At 44.7% G+C, this 19,110-nt stretch overlaps 1 protein-coding gene across 2 annotated transcripts in view; it reads right to left on the reverse strand.

The window, feature by feature from the left end:
• The window catches only part of ARFGEF2 (ARF guanine nucleotide exchange factor 2), a 128,781-nt gene that overhangs the window by 53,230 nt on the left and 56,441 nt on the right, over positions 1 to 19,110 (reverse strand). For both annotated transcript variants that reach the window (XM_075176427.1, XM_075176426.1), the window contains 10 exons: positions 11,135 to 11,336; positions 10,841 to 10,952; positions 9,625 to 9,830; positions 8,962 to 9,046; positions 8,701 to 8,872; positions 8,215 to 8,366; positions 7,708 to 7,836; positions 7,237 to 7,395; positions 6,129 to 6,276; positions 5,879 to 5,978 (listed from right to left, as the gene is read on the reverse strand). In XM_075176427.1, coding sequence (XP_075032528.1) covers positions 5,879 to 5,978; positions 6,129 to 6,276; positions 7,237 to 7,395; positions 7,708 to 7,836; positions 8,215 to 8,366; positions 8,701 to 8,872; positions 8,962 to 9,046; positions 9,625 to 9,830; positions 10,841 to 10,952; positions 11,135 to 11,336 — 1,465 coding nt within the window. The remainder of the gene's footprint in view (positions 1 to 5,878; positions 5,979 to 6,128; positions 6,277 to 7,236; positions 7,396 to 7,707; positions 7,837 to 8,214; positions 8,367 to 8,700; positions 8,873 to 8,961; positions 9,047 to 9,624; positions 9,831 to 10,840; positions 10,953 to 11,134; positions 11,337 to 19,110) is intronic.

Here is a 19,110-nt window from a genome sequence, read left to right on the forward strand (position 1 = left end):
AAAAATCCAATTTTCTCTAACATCCTTTGGGGGACACCGGGACCTTGGGGACATCCCAAAGCTGTCTCACAGGAGGGAACGCTCAGAAGAAACGGCCCGAAGCACCTTTCTCCCAAAACTTGCATCCCTAGAGGCAAACACATTAAATCTGTAAAACTTTGTGAAAGTGTGTACAGACGACCACGTGGCCGCTTTACACAATTGTTCACTAGAGGCACCATGGCGGGCCGCCCAGGAAGCGCTTACAGATCTTGTATAATGCGCCCGTAGATTATCTGGGACAGGCTCCCCAACCCCACTGTAAGCCTGACGGATAATAGCCGTAATCCACCTAGCAATGGTCACTTTAGAAGCTGGCCAGCTTCTTTTGTGAGCATCATAAAGAATCAAGAGATCCTCAATTTTGCGTAACTTGTGAGATCTTTTAACATAAATTCGCAAGGCACGAACAACATCAAGATAACGAATAGACTCATCGTCATCGGGAGAAGAATCCGATAAAGCCAGAATAAAAATGTCCTGATTCAAATGAAACTTAGATACAACTTTAGGAAGAAAAGAGGGCTTGGTTCTAAGAACTGCCCTGTCCTCATGAAAAACTAGCAGAGGAGGCTTGCAAGACAAAGCCGCAAGCTCTGAAACTCTGCGTGCCATAGAAATGGCCAAAAGAAAAAACGTTTTTAAAGTAAGGAATTTGAAATCCACCGTATTCAAAGGTTCAAAAAGCGGATGCTGTAAAGACCTCAACACCAAATTCAAATCCCATGGCGGAACCGGAGGAATATAAGGAGGTTGAACATGGAGAACACCCAGAAAGTTTGCACATCAGGTATAACAGCAAGTTATCTTTGAAAGAAGATTGAAAGAGTTGACACCTGACCCTTAAGAGAACTAAGACGCAAACCTGCATCCAAGCCGTCCTGCAAGAACCTCAGTAACCTGGCCAGACGAAAAGAAGATGTAGGATATAGCTTCTTTTCGCACCAACCAATATATGTCCTCCAGACTCGATGATATATTTTGGCCGAAGCCGGTTTTCGGGCACGAAGCATGGTCTGAACCACCCGATACGAAAAACCCTTAGCTCTTAGAATCCTGGCCTCAACAGCCACACCGTTAAAGCCAGACGATGCAAACTTTGATGACAAAAGGGACCTTGGGTTAGCAGGTATGGGCGTATTGGCAACCGCCACGACCGACCTCTTGCCATGAAGAGTACGTCGGTGTACCAGGCCCTGCGCGGCCAATCCGGCGCTACTAGAAGCACTGGAACACCCTCTCTCCACCTTTTTCTATACTCGTGGAAGCATGGCTATCGAAAGAAAAAGGTATACTAAGCGGTACCTCCAAGGGACGGACATAGCGTCTACCGCGACTGCCCCGGGATCTCTTGCACGGGAACAGTAGCGGGGAACCTTGTAATTCAACCGAGATGCCATCATGTCGACATCCGGCTGACCCCAATTCACCACTAACTGTTGAAACACCTCCGGAAGGAGAGACCATTCCCCTAGATGCAGAGTCTGCCGGCTTAGGAAGTCTGCTTCCCATTTTTCTATTCCGGGAATGAAGATGGCCACGAGTGCCGAAACGTGAGCTTCGGCCCACAGAAATATCCTGCGAGTCTCCCTCATGGCCATGGGACTCCTGGTGCCGCCCTGATGGTTGAGATATGCCACTGCTGTGACATTGTTCGATTGGATCTTTACTGGCATTCCCTGCAACAAGTGTTGCGCACTTCTTAGAGCGTGAAACACTGCGCGCAGTTCTAAGACATTTATTGGAAGTTTGGACTCCTTGTGAGTCCAAAGCCTCTGAAACTGAGAGCCTGAAGACATACAGCCCCCCAACCCCTGAAGGCTGGCGTCTGTTGTTATCAGAATCCAATTCCAAAGTGAGAACAAGCTTCACCTGGTGAGATTCTGCCTGTGTAGCCACCAGATCAGCGACTGACGCGTCTGCGGAGACAGGCGAAAAACCTGACTCGCAAGATTGCAATGAGATTTGTTCCATTGCAACAGAAGTTCCAACTGAAACTGTTGTGCATGGAACTGAGCTAACTGGATCGCTTCGAATGATGATACCACCTTGCCCAGAAGCCTCACTGAAAAATGAATGGAAGGTCTCCTTGCCACCAACAGGGATTTCACCATTCTCTGCAAGGCTAGAATCTTGTCCTGAGGGAAGAACACCCGTCTCAGATGGGTATTGAATAAGAGACCCAGAAACACCATGCGCTGGGATGGGATCAACTTGGATTTTTTGAAGTTGATAATCCAACCGTGCGACTCCAGGGTCTGGATTACTACCTGAATATGCAACAGATGAATCTGCCTTTAAAAGCAGATCGTCCAGGTAAGCGATGATTGTAATTCCCTTGGCCCTTAGCAGAGCAGCCATAACCGCCATGATCTTGGCAAAGATACGTGGAGCTGTGCCAGGACCGAACGGGAGAGCCTGAAATTGGAAGTGCTCTGACCGAACTGCAAACCTCAACAGGGACTGATGACCCTTCCAAATAGGCACATGGAGATATGCATCTTTGATGTCTAGAGCCACCATAAATTCTCCGTTCCATGCCGAGAATGACCGAGCGTAAAGACTCCATCTTGAAGCTGGTCACTCTGACCTGTGTGTTCAAATCCTTTAGATTGAGAATCGGTCTGCAGGAGCAGTCTGGTTTTGTCAAAAGAAAAAGATTGGAATAAAACCCCAAACCTCTTTGTGAATGAGGAACCGGAATAATCACTCCGGATGACAGAAGGGATTGAATCACTTCTATTAAAGCCAATCGCTTTTCTCGGACATGACGAAAGCCCTGTGGCGAAGAACCGTCTGGTAGGAAGACCGGGCAGATGGATCTTGCAACTCTGGTCCACCGCTCCCCGAATACAGACATCGGTAGTGGACTGAAACCACCTATCCCTGAACCGCAGAAGACGGGCTCCCACCACTGACAGCAGTGGAGGAGCAAAAACCCCGTCATGCAGACTGTTTGTCTGCCGGTTTTGCAGCTGGATGTAGCGCAGACCAGGCCTGACTTCCCCGCTGCAAACCACCTCTAGGAGTGGATGACTGACCTCTAAAGGATTGTCCTGAGGAATATTGTCCTCGAGATCTACCTGCGGAACGAAAGGCCCGAAATCTGGACATCTTCTGCTTGGGAACACTGACCGGGAGGAAAGTGCTCTTACCTCCTGTTGCCTGACTAATAAAGGAATCAAGCTGAGGTCCAAACAAAACACCTCCTGAAAAAGGAATGGTCTCAAGAGCCTTTTTGGACTACACATCAGCCTTCCAGGACCTTAGCCAAAGAGTCCGACGCGCTGCGCGCTCCAATCATCCCCGCTTCGATAGCAGCTTCTCCTAAATAATCTGTCGCTCTCTGAATCTGCTCCACTAAAGGAAGCAGTTCAGAGGACGGCCTGCCTGCCAACAAACCTTCAGACAATTGTTCCGACCAGCGATCAACAGCTTTGTTAACCCACGCTGATGCGAACGCAGACCTCAAAGAAGCACCCGCTGCCACAAAAATGGACTTAAGAACTGTCTCGACCTTCCGGTCTGCACCATCCTTAAGAGTGGCCTGGTTAGGAAGAGCAATAGTAGTTACCTTTGCCAACTTTGCCACAGCTGCATCCACCTGAGGAAGCGTCTCCCACTTAGTGAGAACTTCAGGGGGAAATGGATAACACGACTACAGTCGCTTAGTCACCTGAAACTTTCTGTCTGGGGAATTCCAAGATTTCAACAGCAGATCTTCCAAAACGGAAGAGGCCGGAAAAACAATTGCCCTTTTCTTGCGTTTTTCAAAAAGAGAGGATCCAGAAGCCTCAGGGACTTGTTCCTCAGGAATATCAAGTACCTGACGCACAGCCTGAATTAACTTCTCAACACTCTGATGATCAGGTTGAACCTCAACCACCAGAGAAGCAGCATCTATGTCAGAGCCAACGGTAACTCACCCTCTTCATGGGAACCACAATCACAATCAGACTCATGTCCCAGAAGAGGTGCCGCCACCCTCTTCCGCTTACCTGAGGAAGACGGTGCGGCCGATTGCATCATCCTCTCCAAGGAGGAAGAAACCGCCACCAAACCCTGTACCGAGGATGCAAGACCCTGTACCCAGACTGGTTCTACAGACTGCACTGGAGCAGAAACAGGCAAAACCGTATTTAATAGAGACCGAGCCCAGGCAGGCTCCTCCGTGTTTGAACAGACAGCAACTGTTTCAACAGGAGTAGTCTCCATGGGCCGACAGGAAACGCAGAGCCTGTGCGCTTGGCTGCCCAGACGGTAACTGAACATGACCTACAGCACAGGTGAAACTTAGCATAATAGCACCCAGCCCCTACCACCCGTAGATTTTTCCCTCTCAGACATATTCACAGATGGGACAAAACAGTACAGTGAAATACACACAATACAGATAACAAGCAGCATACAAACTACAAGAGAAAGTGAGCCTGCAATACAGCCAAAAGCTTCCTAATGTATAAAAAATACAAATGCTATACAAACCACCCCCAACCCTTCCCCTTACAGTATACAGGATAGAAAAGGGGAGAGGCTGGAGCTTTTAAAATGGCTGTGAGAGACTACCACAGAGGAAGTGCACAAGAGGAAAACACTCCCCCCAGGGCCCAGCTCTGGACTGGCTATCGTCTAAGAATGACAATCACCTCAACCAATCCAGAGCCTAGCAGGGCTCACTGAGTTAGTGACCCTTGCCTGACACTGTTCCATGAGCTAAAAATAGAACCTTATCTTTACCCAATTAAAAAGACTGCTTTTAGTAAAAAAACAGCCAGCTCAGGGAACACACTGCGATTCCTAATAGTGCTGAGAGAGAGTTTCACTTACCTGCTGCCAACCCTCCAGACGCAGTGTGTGCAGAAAGCATGCTCTCTGTACATGCTCTCTGTCGACTGTGCCCGGCTCCATGGAGCTTCAAATATTCTGCAGAGGGAGCAGGCAGACAAGGAGGACCTACACAGCACCTGCGCTCCCTCCGAAGACAGTGCACAGCTCCACAGACATCCCCCATCACGCCCTCAAACTCTCCCCGCCGGCCGCAGCCGCGGGAGAGCCAAAGGAAGTTCCAAGCAGCGGAGAGTCCTGACTGACAGCCGACTACGTGGCTCAGCGAGCCGCCGGCTGACAGACCCCGGAGACCTCAGTCTCCGATGCTAAAAATAAAAAGAACTGAAAATAAAGTAAAAACGGCTGCTAAGCAGCCCCGTGCACTGCCCGCTCGCCGGGCATTTAAACTCGACTGGCCTCTAGCAGGAGGTGGTGTATAGAGGGAGTGGAGAAAGCGCTTTTGTTTTAACTAAAAGTTAAAGTGCCAGCGTTCGCCTGTCCTACTCTATACCCCAAAGTCCCGGGGTCCCCCAAGGGATGTTAGAGAAAAATAAATTAATAGAAAAGAAACTAAAAGTAAAAAATTTATATAAAAAAAAAAAAACCAGAGGGCAAGAGCCCTAAAAGAACGCCCTACGCCAATGGGCACTTACAAATGTATGGTTTGGTTCTAAGGGGCCTTGTAGAGGAACAGCTGTCCTCTCAACACTTTAAGATTAACTTGCCCTTGCTCTAAGTCCACCTACTATACCCCCAATGTCTCAGGGCCCCCAAAGGCATGACAGAGAAACCAGTTGTTTTAGGAAGAACTCCTAGTCCAAAGATCAGGAGCTATTTCATTATGTTGTGCTACCTGGATAGTAATTTTATTTAGACAAAATATTTTTTCAACGTAGTTACCTTTTAATGCAATATCAATCCTAGTGTATAAGTGATCAGAAGATATGGCTCTTTGCAACTGTTGATTAAAATTAACATACAAATTCCTTGACAAGCTGTGTGTTCTTCTCACCTATCTACAGCAACAACCACACTCTGCGAACTGGTCTCTCCGACAGATTCCTGAATACTGGCCATCTGTTTTTTGTCAACTCCACCACCGACCAAGGTGCCTAAAAAACAGCATGTCTGTAAGTTAGAGGCCTGCATAAAATTCCCACAATACCCCAACTAAATAGTCACATAATAAAACCCTTTAATTATTTTACACTGAAACCTTCATTAGTTTTATATTTCTACATCAAACACAAAGATAAACGCACTCAGTCCTATCCCCATGAACTCCTCTCCTCCAGACGTGTAACTCTTGATAATCCCTTCACGTTCCCGCCCAGTTCCAGAAATGTAACGGGTTTTAACTCCTGTCCCAATCAGCTGGGCAAGCTCTAACTGGCTGATGCACTTCAAAATCTAGAAGACAAGACAGTATAACATCTCTCAACATAGGGACTCACCAATCAATATAATTCACAGAACATATATAATTTCCTAATATAGATCAAAACGGGACAGGTGGATGTCCCCTATGTCAACGAAAAATTGTTTTTAGGGGGAATTCAATTGCCCCCGAATTAGCGCTGTGTTAAAACATTATTACGGTAGTTTTAACCCGACATTGAAACTACCGTAATAACGGTAATTAAGCACATTACCGTAATAATGCGCAGGCCACGTTACTTTTACCCGTAACGCGGCCACTTGAATTCCCCCCTTAATCTCTTAATTAAAAATAAATTGACAGGAAAGCCTCACTCAGGCACATGCTACATGGAGAGGACATTAAAAGGGAGCCACGCTGGAACAGGAGCCAGAATGAACATTCACTTGAGGGTAGTAGTATGGAAACTAATAAATACATAGGAAACATTCTCAATTAGTGACAGTAAAGACCTATAACCTCTGGAAGAGGTCTTAAAAAAGATATATATGTCAAAGTGACTATAACAAAATATATGAAACATTCTCAGTGATTTTAAAGAACGCTGGAAATAAAAAAGCAAGTGTGAATGTAACAAATATGTAAGCAATTTAGGATTGCAAAGAACTGTAAAACTGTAACGAGGATATACAGGTCACTTATGGGACTAAAAGTATTCGTGGAGAGAATAAAGTAAATGAAAAGCAGCAAAGCAGTGACTGGAAAAAGACTTCTTTCTCCAATTATCTGATTTTATTATTTCTGCCTGTTTCGGCTCATATTGTCACCATAACTATCTAGGACTCTTTTAACCAAATTCTGATTAATAGTCAACAATATATAAATCAAAGCTGTTTATCATTTTGGCTGAACATTTACATCTGTACACAAAGAGGATCAGAACATTAGTAGCTGTGCTTTGCAAAGGCATAACTGTAAGATGGTGGACAAACCTCATGCCAGGAATTGCTAAGGTAGTTGCCATCGGTGTGAGCCACGGTGATCAGTGTTTTGATTGTGTCAATGTTCTTCTGCTTCATTTCCGTGATACTGGAGCTGGCGGTCAGTAGCGAAAAGCGAGCAAGGGCCTGGACGTAAGCGTCTTTCTCAAGCTTCCCCATTGAAAGGAAACAAGTTAGTTTAAAGTATCTAGATGTATGTTGTCAGGAAGAAAGGCTAGTGGTTAAGAACATATGCATGCAAACAGAAGATAAAACTTAGCTAGTATCTATTGCAGATAACAGTCCAGGTGAAGAAACTCTTTAGCCAAATTTTAGTAGAACTACAGAGACACATATTTAAAGAGATGGTCTCTACAGAAAGAGCATGTGATGAAAGTAACCATTTTTAAATTACGAACCCCAGAAAAGGTTAATGAACAATATAGTACACACATGAAATGACCCAGTGCAGGAGTCACTCACCTGCATTCCAAAGATACAGGACACCCTGACCGCACAGCGGATCCCTTCCAAACACAGATTAGCAACTTCACTATCATCACAGTCCTGTAATCCAATGCTGTAGGCGGCCAGCAGTGGAGTCCACACAAGCTGCAGAAAAATAAATGTAACAGTGGAGATAATTACCTTTATTAAGGGAAATAACTGTCTGAACCAGATACTTACTATAATTCTTATTACAATTCTCTTTGTACGGCATAAAACCCACATCCACTCAGAATAAGATTAGTGACAGCCATCTGGGTCACCTAATTAATGGTTTTATCAGGCCAATCTATAGGTTTGTACCCTACTGCTTTTTCAGATTGGCTAGTGTCATTTATGTGTTATTAAAGTTATCCAAACAAACAACAAAATATGCTGGTGTAACACTATTTAAAAAGAGCCATACAAACTATATAATCGATCAAATTATTATAAATATAGACAAAAGGAAGGAGGGTGGGAGGAGGAGACTTGTCCACTTACTTTAAACATTGGTCTAACATGCTCCAAATGGGTAGCGCTGGTGAATGGTGCCTTAGCATGGCTCACAGCTTCCATCAGAGCCTTGGCTGTTTTTGCCATCTGCTCCATCTCCATGTTGTATAATAACCTTCGCTCCTTCTCACTGGCAGCACCTAATAGACACGAATTGAATGAAATAAAAAATTTACCCCCCAGCACATTGGAGGGCTCCACAACATGGCAGGGGATGTGTCAACTGCATAATGATATAAAAGGTACAGTCATGAAGACTCCTTGCCCTCAGCAAAAACTCAATATCCAGTGCTAGAGCACATGATAGCAGCTGACACTCAGGAAATAACACATTACCATTTTAAATGTAAAAGCTGTGCAGGTATCTTTTATGGTACAGTTATATTACAGGTAAAATACCCCCTTACTTTTTTACTTTCTGATGAATACAAACACAACATTTAAACAATTACAGTGTACATATCAATCACTAACTTGGCTTTGTAGACTTGTTAGCAATTGTGTGCTCCTTCGTTTCTTTCATTGCAATCTTCTTATCTTCAATTTCATCAAAAATGGCAGATAGGTATTCCTCTGGAAGGTCCTTGCTGTCATTTATACCTCGATTCATTTTAATGTATTGGTCCTTTGTCATTTTATTTTTCACCTGTAACACGAAGCAAGAGATTACTAGCTTCCTGGTCTAAATAGCTGTCAGAATGATATACTGGGGGCATATCATGCAGTGTTATGTACCTGGGGACTGTGCAGATCCGTTGTCAGCATTATAATGGAAAAGGCGAGGACATAGGCAGTGTCTGCGCTGGCAAACAATGTCTGGCTACAAGAGGATACAAAAACCCATTTTATAGAACATACTTAAATTGACATATACATTGAAACACATAACTAATACCAGATGGAAATCCAAAGTACAATTCAATATTAGCCTCTAATGAAACTGTGCTCACAGCGCCTTAATATGTTAAAAATAATTGCACAAACTTCCTCTAATAGTCTAGAATAGAAGATTCTCTCTCCTGTTAGTGTGGGATATTGTCAACCTGCTAGTGGGGTTGTCGAGGTTCCTCCCTGTATGCTTCTCAATCATTCATGGCTGCGCTGAACCCACTGGATTGGAAAATAGCAACTGAGATTTTCTTGTTTAAAGTTAACTCAATTCCACCCAAAACTTGATTTTATTTTTGATTCAACAAAAGTTTTTTAAGTATAGTTGCATTATGTAGTAGAGGACAAAAATCATTGCTTCAAGGAAGTGTGCATAGATAAACCAAAAGTACATTTTTAATTTTCAATGAAATAACCCTTTAACTAAGCAATATGCTGTGAAATGATCTGGTCTAAAACATGGAGGTAATCACATATATTGTCAGAACATACTTCATGGATGATTCATACCCCTGATTACACTCCAAGTATCGTGCAGCAAATTTTTCCATGAGTCTGTCAATTTTCTGGGCTTCTCCGGGCAGACGAAACCCTTCTAAGAAGAGGCGCAGAGCGGAGACAAAGTCCTTATCACAGAAATCTAGCTGGTCCACATAGGCATACATCATTTCTCTGTTAAATCGGTTGTTTTCTCCCAGAAACTCTCCAATCATAGTCTAAGTAAGTAAAATGGATGATAACACATTTTAACTGGTTAAATTTGAACCTTACCAGATAGGAAAACCACCATACTTTGCATACGCACTTTTCTACAGAAATGAAAACGAGACCTTTTCCAATTCCTCTAAGGTGAATAGAAAATAAAAAAAAAGAATACCATAGGCGCCAATGGCAATAAGGACGTTCAGGTTCCAGTATTAGATTCTATTGTGTCCACAGAATCATAACTTATAACAGTCAATAAAAAGTCCAATTCTGCTTTTAGTTAGTATAGGAACATCATAGAACTGCACATAATACTGCCCGATGGTGATGGTAATGATGAAAGTGTGAGTGGGAATAAGCTGAAATCCTCTCTATATCACAAGCATATAGTAAATATGTTCAAGGTTCAATTTTGACACACTCCCATGAACATATTCTGGGGGATCGCAGACTCCTCGCAATTGGTGGCCTTGACCACAGCCTATAAAGCGCCAAAAGATTTATTATGTTTGTTTAGTATTAACTGTATCACTATTAGGAGTGACTGGAACTGCAACTGCGTAAAACTACAACAATATATAGTAACAACTGACTACTAATTATTTTGTCTGCATTCATTTGTGCACTGACTACTATTTGTTTTCTCTTTAAACAGTTTTGGACCACAAAGTATTTTATTGGGTACTGATTAAACAAACTGAACAATTGAGACTCAGATGGGTTGGGAGTTTCAAATATATGCTCATTGTTTGTGGCCCCACAAATATTAAGTTGATTAAGGTTTTTTTTTTTCTCTCTTTTAAATGTAATACACATTTTTACACTATACAATTGGATCCATTGATACTGTTTTGTTTTTTTTTTAAAAAAAAAAGGCATAACAGTTTGCACTGAGGTTTCTTTTGTCTTGGGCTGACTAAACCAGGTGGTGTGCCCAGGCCAGTTTGCCTGGAGAGGTCGCTAAAGAGCCAGGAAGCCCCTTAATTAACAAAAATAGAAAAGAAGAAATAAAAACACTTACAAAGTCCAGACGATCCTCTTGGTGTAGGAACTGTGCAATGTCCTGGGGGGTAGAGCCCAACATCGCTTGCTCTTGCAGATACTGTATTCCTCTTTTTGGTTTCTTATTGAATCTAAGCATAACAATATTGTCTCAGAATCCAACTAAATTGATAAATCAGACTATGTCTATGAGTTATGATTACCTGAATTGTATAAAAGCCATAATCATATGTGTAATAAAACTGCTTGTTCCGCACATGTAAAGAGCTTCCACACACCAGGAGATATATGTGATAACAGAATGTATACTCACAATTCAATTCCATGCTCAATAATCTCTTTCTGTTGTTTGATTACTTCAAACTGTTCTGGGTCATCAGGGACAGACGTTTGGGTACTGGTGCTGCCAATTCCAGAGGACACAGTTGAGTCCAGAGAGCTAGCACTGCTCCTGCGCCCTAAGATGTCCGGGGTTTTATTTTCACTATTCTCAAAATCAGAGGATTTCTCTTGACCTGCACATATCAGCAAATAACAGGATTAACTGTCAGTCAACAATCAATAAGACACACATTTGAAGAGAACATTTAAAAAGAAAACTAGGGGGGGGGGGGGGGGGGGGGTGCACAAATGCTGGACGCCAACTGATATCAGCACTAAGTTCTGTTGCCTGCAATGAAGACAGCTAAAATAAATCATATTTTACATAGTGGAACAATCAACCACTGCAACATAGATGACTTGTATAGAGATAATCACCTAGAGTTTTAAGAAAAGAGGATTTTTACTTACCGTAAAATCTATTTCTCTTTCTCCACTGGGGGACACTGCCAGACATTGGGGTATAGTAGTGGGATTGGGAGTTTAGGCACTAAAAACTCTGATTTTTACTCCCCTCCTCTGCTATGCCCCTCCTCTCCTAGATACCTCAGTTTTGACTAACCAAGTGTACTATAAGGAGCTGCCCAAAGGCAGAAGAATGTAAATCAAAAACATTCATAATCAGATCGTCTACAGAGCAAGGGAGGGAGCGCAGTGTCCCCCAGTGGAGAAAGAGAAATAGATTTTACGGTAAGTAAAAATCCTCTTTTTTTTCTCTCCTACCACTGGGGGACACTGCCAGACATTGGGGACATACCAAAGCAGCCTCTATGGGAGGGAATGCTCTAGAGCGGCTGCACGCAATACTTTCCTGCCAAAGCTCGCATCAGAAGATGCGAAAGCCTGCAATCTGTAAAACTTTACAAAAGTATGAACAGACGTCCAAGTGGCCGCTTTGCACAGTTGTTCAGCCGAAGCCCCATGGCGCGCCGCCCAGGACGCACCAACAGCCCTGGTCGAGTGAGCCCTAAGCGTCCGAGGAACTGGCCGAGAAGCTCGGACATAAGCCAGACTAATAGTGGAAGTGATTCACCGAGCAATAGTCTGTTTAGACGCCGGCCAACCACGCTTCTTGATGTTGTATAAAACAAACAGATCCTTTGTTTTACGAATTGAGGCTGTGCGGTCCACATAGCACCGGAGAGCCCTAACCACATCCAGCATATGAAGATCGTAATCAACAGTATCAGTTGAAGACGACAAATCCGGACGAAATGCCGGAACCACAATCTCCTGGTTGAGATGAAACCTAAACACTACCTTTGGAACAAAGGAAGGTTTAGTACGTAACACCGCTCTATCTTCATGAAACACCAGAAATGGAGAGCTACAACAGAGCGCTGCCAATTCTGACACTCTCCTAGCTGAAGATATAGCTAGAAGAAAAACCGTCTTCCAAGACAGATGGTGCAATTCTGCTGTCTGAAGGGGTTCGAATGGAGGAAGACAAAGAGCCCTCAACACTAAATTCAAGTCCCAAGGTTCTACTGGATGAGAAAATGGGGGTTGAATATGAAGGACCCCTTGTAAAAAGGTCTGAACCTCACTCAGAGGCGCCAATTTTCGCTGAAAATAAATTGACAGTGCAGACACCTGAACTTTAAGGGAACCCAGTCTGAGTCCCTTATCCAGGCCCTCCTGCAAAAAAGCCAACAGTCTAGACAGGCTAAACCTGGATGTATGGAAACCCTTGGATTCACACCAGAGGATATAAATCTTCCAGACCCTATGATAAATAGCCGAAGAAGATGACTTTCTTGCCGTAATCATGGTGGCAATAACCCGTGACGAAAAACCCTTAGCCTTAAGAACTAAGGATTCAGTAGCCACGCCGTCAAAGCCAGCCGATCTAATTCGAGGTGGTGAAGTGGGCCCTGAACTAGCAGGTCTGCGCGCATGGGCAGACGAAATGGCTGATCTGCTGACATTCCTAGGATGTCTGAGAACCACGCCCTGCGAGGCCAATGAGGTGCTACCAAGATTGCCTGAACGCATTCTCTTTTCAGCTTTTTCAGAACGCGAGACAGCATCGGAAAAGGTGGAAACAGATACACCAGCCTGAAGCGCCACGGAATCGCCATGGCGTCTGCTGCGTATGCTCGAGGGTCCCGGGACTTTGCACAATACCGAGGGACCTGACAATTCAGTCTGGAAGCCATGAGGTCTATTTCTGGTAGACCCCATCTCTGGACTAGAAGAGCGAATACCTCTTTGCACAGGGACCACTCCCCCGGATGAACCTTCTCCCTGCTGAGGAAATCGGCTTCCAAGTTGTCCACTCCTGGGATATATACCGCCGAGATCTGGGGTACATGATATTCCGCCCAGATTAGAATCCTGGCAGCCTCTTGCATGACTGCCTTTCTGCGAGTTCCTCTTTGATGATTCAAGTAAGCCACGGCCGTGACATTGTCTGACTGTATCTGCAGGTGTTTTCCTTTCAGAAACCCCTGAGCTTTTAACAGAGTCTTGTGAACTGCTCTCGGCTCCAATACGTTTATGGGAAGAGCTGACTCCTGGGGAGACCAGAGTCCCTGAAACCTTAACGGTCCTGTGACTCCTCCCCAACCCGAAAGACTTGCGTCCGTGGTAACTAAGGTCCAGGGGCCCGATTTGAGGGTCTGACCTTTGCTTAAATTGCTCGTGGAGAGCCACCATGTTAATGACAGTCGAGTTAAAGGAGACAGCCGGATAAACTGCCTGTCCAACTGTTTCTGTGACCCCGACCATTTCCGGAGAATCTCTAACTGAAGAGACCGGGAATGAAATTGGGCAAACGGAACCGCCTCGTACACCGACACCATGAGAGCATGGACACTCGAGGGCGATCCAATAATACTCTGGTTCTCCGCTGGAGGGCGATGATCTTGTCCTGAGGAAGGAACACCCTCTGAACCATTGTGTCGAACACCAATCCCAGAAAGCGCATGCGCGGAGCTGGGATGAGAGACGATTTTGGCACATTCAGAATCCACCCATGGTCCTCCAAGAACTCCATTGTGGTCTGAACCTGGCAAGATAAAATCTCTGCAGACCTCGCCTTTAAGAGAAGGTCGTCTAGATATGGAATTATCGTGACTCCCCCGTCTCAGGGCACTTGCCATAACGGTCATGATTTTTGTGAACACTCGAGGAGCAGAGGCCAGATCAAACGGGAGGGCTCTGAATTGAAAATGATCGGAACTCACCGCAAACCTCAGGAACCGATGATGCTGTTCCCAGATGGGAACGTGTAAATACGCATCTTTTATATCGATGGAAGCTAGAAACTCTCCCTCTTCCATCCCTGCAATGACTGTCCGTAGAGACTCCATTTTGAATCTCTGGACTACCACTTGCTTGTTCAAGGACCCAAGGTTCAGTATAGGGCGAAATGTTCCGTCCGGCTTCGGAACCAAGAAGAGATTGGAGTGGAACCCCTGACCCTTTTCTGGCCCCGGCCAGAAACTTACCGGCTAGTCCGTCAGCGGGGAGAGATGGATCCTGGATCTCCCCTGCGCGACCTATCTCTGTGGCCCGCTAATGAGGACTACCTCCGTGGGCACCTAAAGCCCTAATGGCGCTATCACACATCTACAGCTCGCTTCTAGTGGATGAACTGCCGGCAAGACTGGTGAAGGAAGACCCGGGCATCAGCCACTTCTTACCTTGCGCGGGGATCAGGGTGAAGGAAGCCCAGGACTATTCACCCTCTCTGGGACTTAGGATCGATCCCCGCGAAGCACCCTTAAGAAAAAATTAAATAAAAACGTGAAACACTATCACTAAATAACATATAGGCAGGAGCCTATACTAAACTGGCCTAACTCCTAAGGCACTAAAAAAACCCTGAGGTATCTAGAAGAGGAGGGGCATAGCACAGGAGGGGAGTAAAAATCAAACAGTATTTAGTGCCTAAACTCCCAATCCCACTACTATACCCCAATGTCTGGCAGTGTCCCCCAATGGTAGGAGAGAGAAAATACTAATTTTCGCCTATCAGAGTCTGATTGAAAATGGACTGACAGTATTAATGCTGCTGCAGGACTAGAGTGCAGCAGCAGTGCTGGGCTCCTATCCTGTACCACCAAAAAGATTCTAATGAATCCGGACAGTGAGTTGTCCAAGAAAAGCACAAGGGAGGAGAGCACTGTGGTCAAGCTTAAAAAGCTCTGGTTGCGGCAGCTACAAAATTACTGCTCCTGGGTACTGGGTCTGGGTACCACTTTCCTGGGACTATATTCAGCTGGGATGGTGCGCCAAGTAATTTGGACTGGGGTTTCAAATATTAATTTGCCCAGCCCAATCATTGCTTGAACAGGGAAAAGAACACAACACCTACCACGCAGTACAATGTAAAAATTACGAGCACAATGTAAAAATTATGAGCATGGACCAGGCTGAATTACGGGAAGGAAAAATGAATCAACATAAACTAATTAAAGGGATAGGAGGCTGGGTGACAACCTGCCAACCTATTTGTGTTAAAACTGTATATAATGGGCAAAAATGACCCATGCAAAGTGTGTGCAAAATCTACTATCTTAAAGCTGGTGTGTGTGTACCAGCTCTTTAAAGAGTTATTTCGGAACAAATAGACATCACTACTCTTATAAATCCTACAAGACATATATACCTGCTGTAATACTCACAGGTAAGAGTTAATGCTCTCATCCCACAGCTGCCCTATGATGAACCAAGTGTCCTGAGTCAACGCTCTTTCTGCTTCCCAGCATTCCTGATCCAAAGTCAGTGATCATGAGAATGTAGCCAGAGTAATAAGCAAAGAGATACTGCAGCTACACACATCACCCAAGCAGGTACAGATGAGGGAGGATAGATGAGGGAGGATAGAGGGGCAGCAATATTGTCCTAGATTTGTGGTCTACTCGGGGAGTGCAATCGACATTTACAGTCGTCAATGTCTTATTTGGCCAAGAAGCACAAGTATGAGTAGTCACTATCCGTGGGTTGCCCATGGTCAGTAAAAACATTCTGTTATACCTCCTCTTACAAACAATTCAGAGCACAGTTTTCATAAGGGAAGTTGTAGAGAAAATGCTGCTAAGCCAGCATCAACACACCATGTTAGTCATTTGCGATTAAATTAACCAGGCAATGTAGTGTAGCAGCATGAACAACTAAGCAATGCTATTTGATCAGATAAAAAGGAACGTCAGTATGGCCACTGATCTCTAACCTCCAAATGGAAAGGTCCTCACTTGTGATCCAAAAGTTCAGCCAAACTCCTGAATATCTGAAACTGTCCTATAAACCTGACACCAGAGGTCCGATTGGTAATGATGGTAAGTTATTGACTAATGCTTATGTAACTGAATGTGTGGTACTGGGACTAGGACCCTGAGGAGAAACATCAAGAACAGTTGCTTAGCAACATAAGGGTGGTATGAGCTGAACAGAACCTTTTTGGTGAGAGACTGACAAACAGGGACCTTACAGGATCCCCCTGACAATCTGGGAGGGGGAATCCTGCTTTCACATGGGCCAAAGTTCTTCATGAGAGAGACAATATGAGTGAAATGGGATAGATTTGAGGGAGAAATGACCTGAGAGTGTGGCTCTGTGGTGGAGAGGGGAGCTCAGTCAGGGGCAATGTACTGCATTACCTGAGAATATAACCGTATGACTGAGAGACACAGAGACGTTCTACTGGGACCAGAGAGGCAGCATACACTGAAGGGGTGAGAAAACACTAGCAAGTAAGTGTTAGAGCACAAAGTAGATTCGGAACTACCACAGTTGCGGCAGGTAGGGTGCACCAGGGCCCATGGAGATAATAGGGCCAGCTGAATGTCAGATGAAGAGGGTCAGGGGCCCCGGTTCCCTCCTCCCTGCATTGGTGCCCACAGCTCACTAGTTTTGCTTCTAGCTCAAACAAGTGAATAGTCACCCCCGCAGAGGAGAGGTGAACAGGGCTGAGAGAACACTAGCAAGTAAGTGTCAGCGCCCAAACAAGTAAATATTCACCCCTGCTTAGGAGGAGAATGGATGTACTTTGATGTACCACTTTAACTGTGACTGTCGTATTAACATATTCATGTAACTGTTAAGATCCGTGCAGGAAGAGTAAGGGAGCTATATATATTTTATTTATTACTTCAACCGTTTAAGAATGTGCTGAAATGAAGACAGCGTATACATAAACAGTCTCTATTTTGCAATATATAATTGGTCTGGAGCCCAACTTACTTGCGACAACTATTGCACTGCACCATCATACAAAAACACTTGTGTCCATGCTTAACACACATTGCTGTGAAACTCACTTGTGCGTGGACCCTCTGTTCACCTATGCCCACACCAAGATCTAGCCACTGCAGAGGTAGAGGTCAGGTGAGGAGGTGCATTACTTACCAATGCACCCCAAAACCACACACAGAGTGAAAGGGTGTTAAATAAATGGCACCCAGCGTGGGACTCAAGTACAAAAGACAGAGCTAGTGCTCTGTGGGTACAAAGACTGACTGCAGTGTGCACAGTCGGAACAACTTACTTAGGGGCACTATGTCAGGCAGTCTCTAGGAGCCCAAGAGAACCAAGGGTTACAAGGGGGAGTTGACGCCTACTGTTTGTGTGAAGACTTTACCCTGATATGAGTGCCAGAGGGACTGTGTAACCTGCAGTGCGCCGTATATGTTGAGTACAAATGGTGAGAGTACCAAAATAGTTTGGAGTGGTGGATGAGAGGAGTAGTGTTCCTGTATGGCACCTTCCCATTGATGTAAATAGTGATTGCTATTGATAGTCGGAGAATGGCGGGAAAATGCAAGGGAGTGCCGATCCACAAAGGTGAATTTGCATAGCAACGTTTGGAGAAAAGATCTAGCCTGTGTAGGACATGTATTGCCACTAAACCCAGCTGAGTGGGAGGATACACAGCATGAGAAGTTGCGACTACACTGAAGTCGGTAAATTGCCCTTTCTTGAGGATTGGGGGAAGCAAATTGCGGCAGACTGTGTAGTGAGAAGTCTATATGTTGCCTTCATTGATGATTAAGGGGAGCACAGAGAGAAAGAGTCTGTGTGAGAGATCCCATTAGATCATGGTGCTGATCAGTGAAAGAGGGAAGGCAAACCCGCTAGCTAAATAACACCCACTGCTTTTGTACTGCTGGGATAGGCCCATAAGAGCAGTCAGGTGCTATGTTGATTTGCCATAAATGCCATTACGTAAACATCCATAGTTCACATGTTTAAACCCATTGGGGGAGTGGGATAATTGGATACTTAAGTTAAATTCATTTCACTTAGTCCATTGAGAGATACCAGGAAACGTTGGGGTACAGTGTAGGGTCCAGTCGTGCAGACACTTTAGGACATCACAGAAATTCACCATAGATTCTTCGCTTCTATACACCTCTCCTGTTAGGCCTTCAGTTTATATTTAACCAAGTCCCACAGAAAAAAAGAAAGTAGAGAGAGAAACGAACATCATCCTCCTGAACCAAACAAAACAAGTCACACAAAAGCAGAATCCAGAGCATAAAGGGTGGGCCCCCAAAAGTATTTAACGCAAATATAAAAATCTTAATTTCTCAGGGCATCATTAGGGAACGTCCCAAAGCTGCCATTACGTGTGGGGACACTCGGAAGAAACAACACAAAGCACCTTTCTCCAAAAACTGGCATCCCTAGATGCAAACACAATGAACTTGTAAAATCAGGTAAAAGTGTCAACAGAGGACCAGATAGTCGCCCCACACAGCTGCTCAGTCGAGGCACCATGTCAAGCCGCTCAGGATGCACTCACCAGTCCTACTGTCCACATCTAAACAAAAAGTGCTCTCATACTCAGTGGACTTATGCTTCACCAAAGCTGAAACAATGATGTCCTCATTAATATGTAATCTGGACACCATTTTAGTTTGGAAGGAAAGTTTGGTCTGCTGAACTGCCCCTATCCTCATG

Source organism: Mixophyes fleayi, chromosome 6 (genome assembly GCF_038048845.1).
Source record: "Mixophyes fleayi isolate aMixFle1 chromosome 6, aMixFle1.hap1, whole genome shotgun sequence".
NCBI classification, from domain to species: Eukaryota; Metazoa; Chordata; class Amphibia; order Anura; family Limnodynastidae; genus Mixophyes; species Mixophyes fleayi.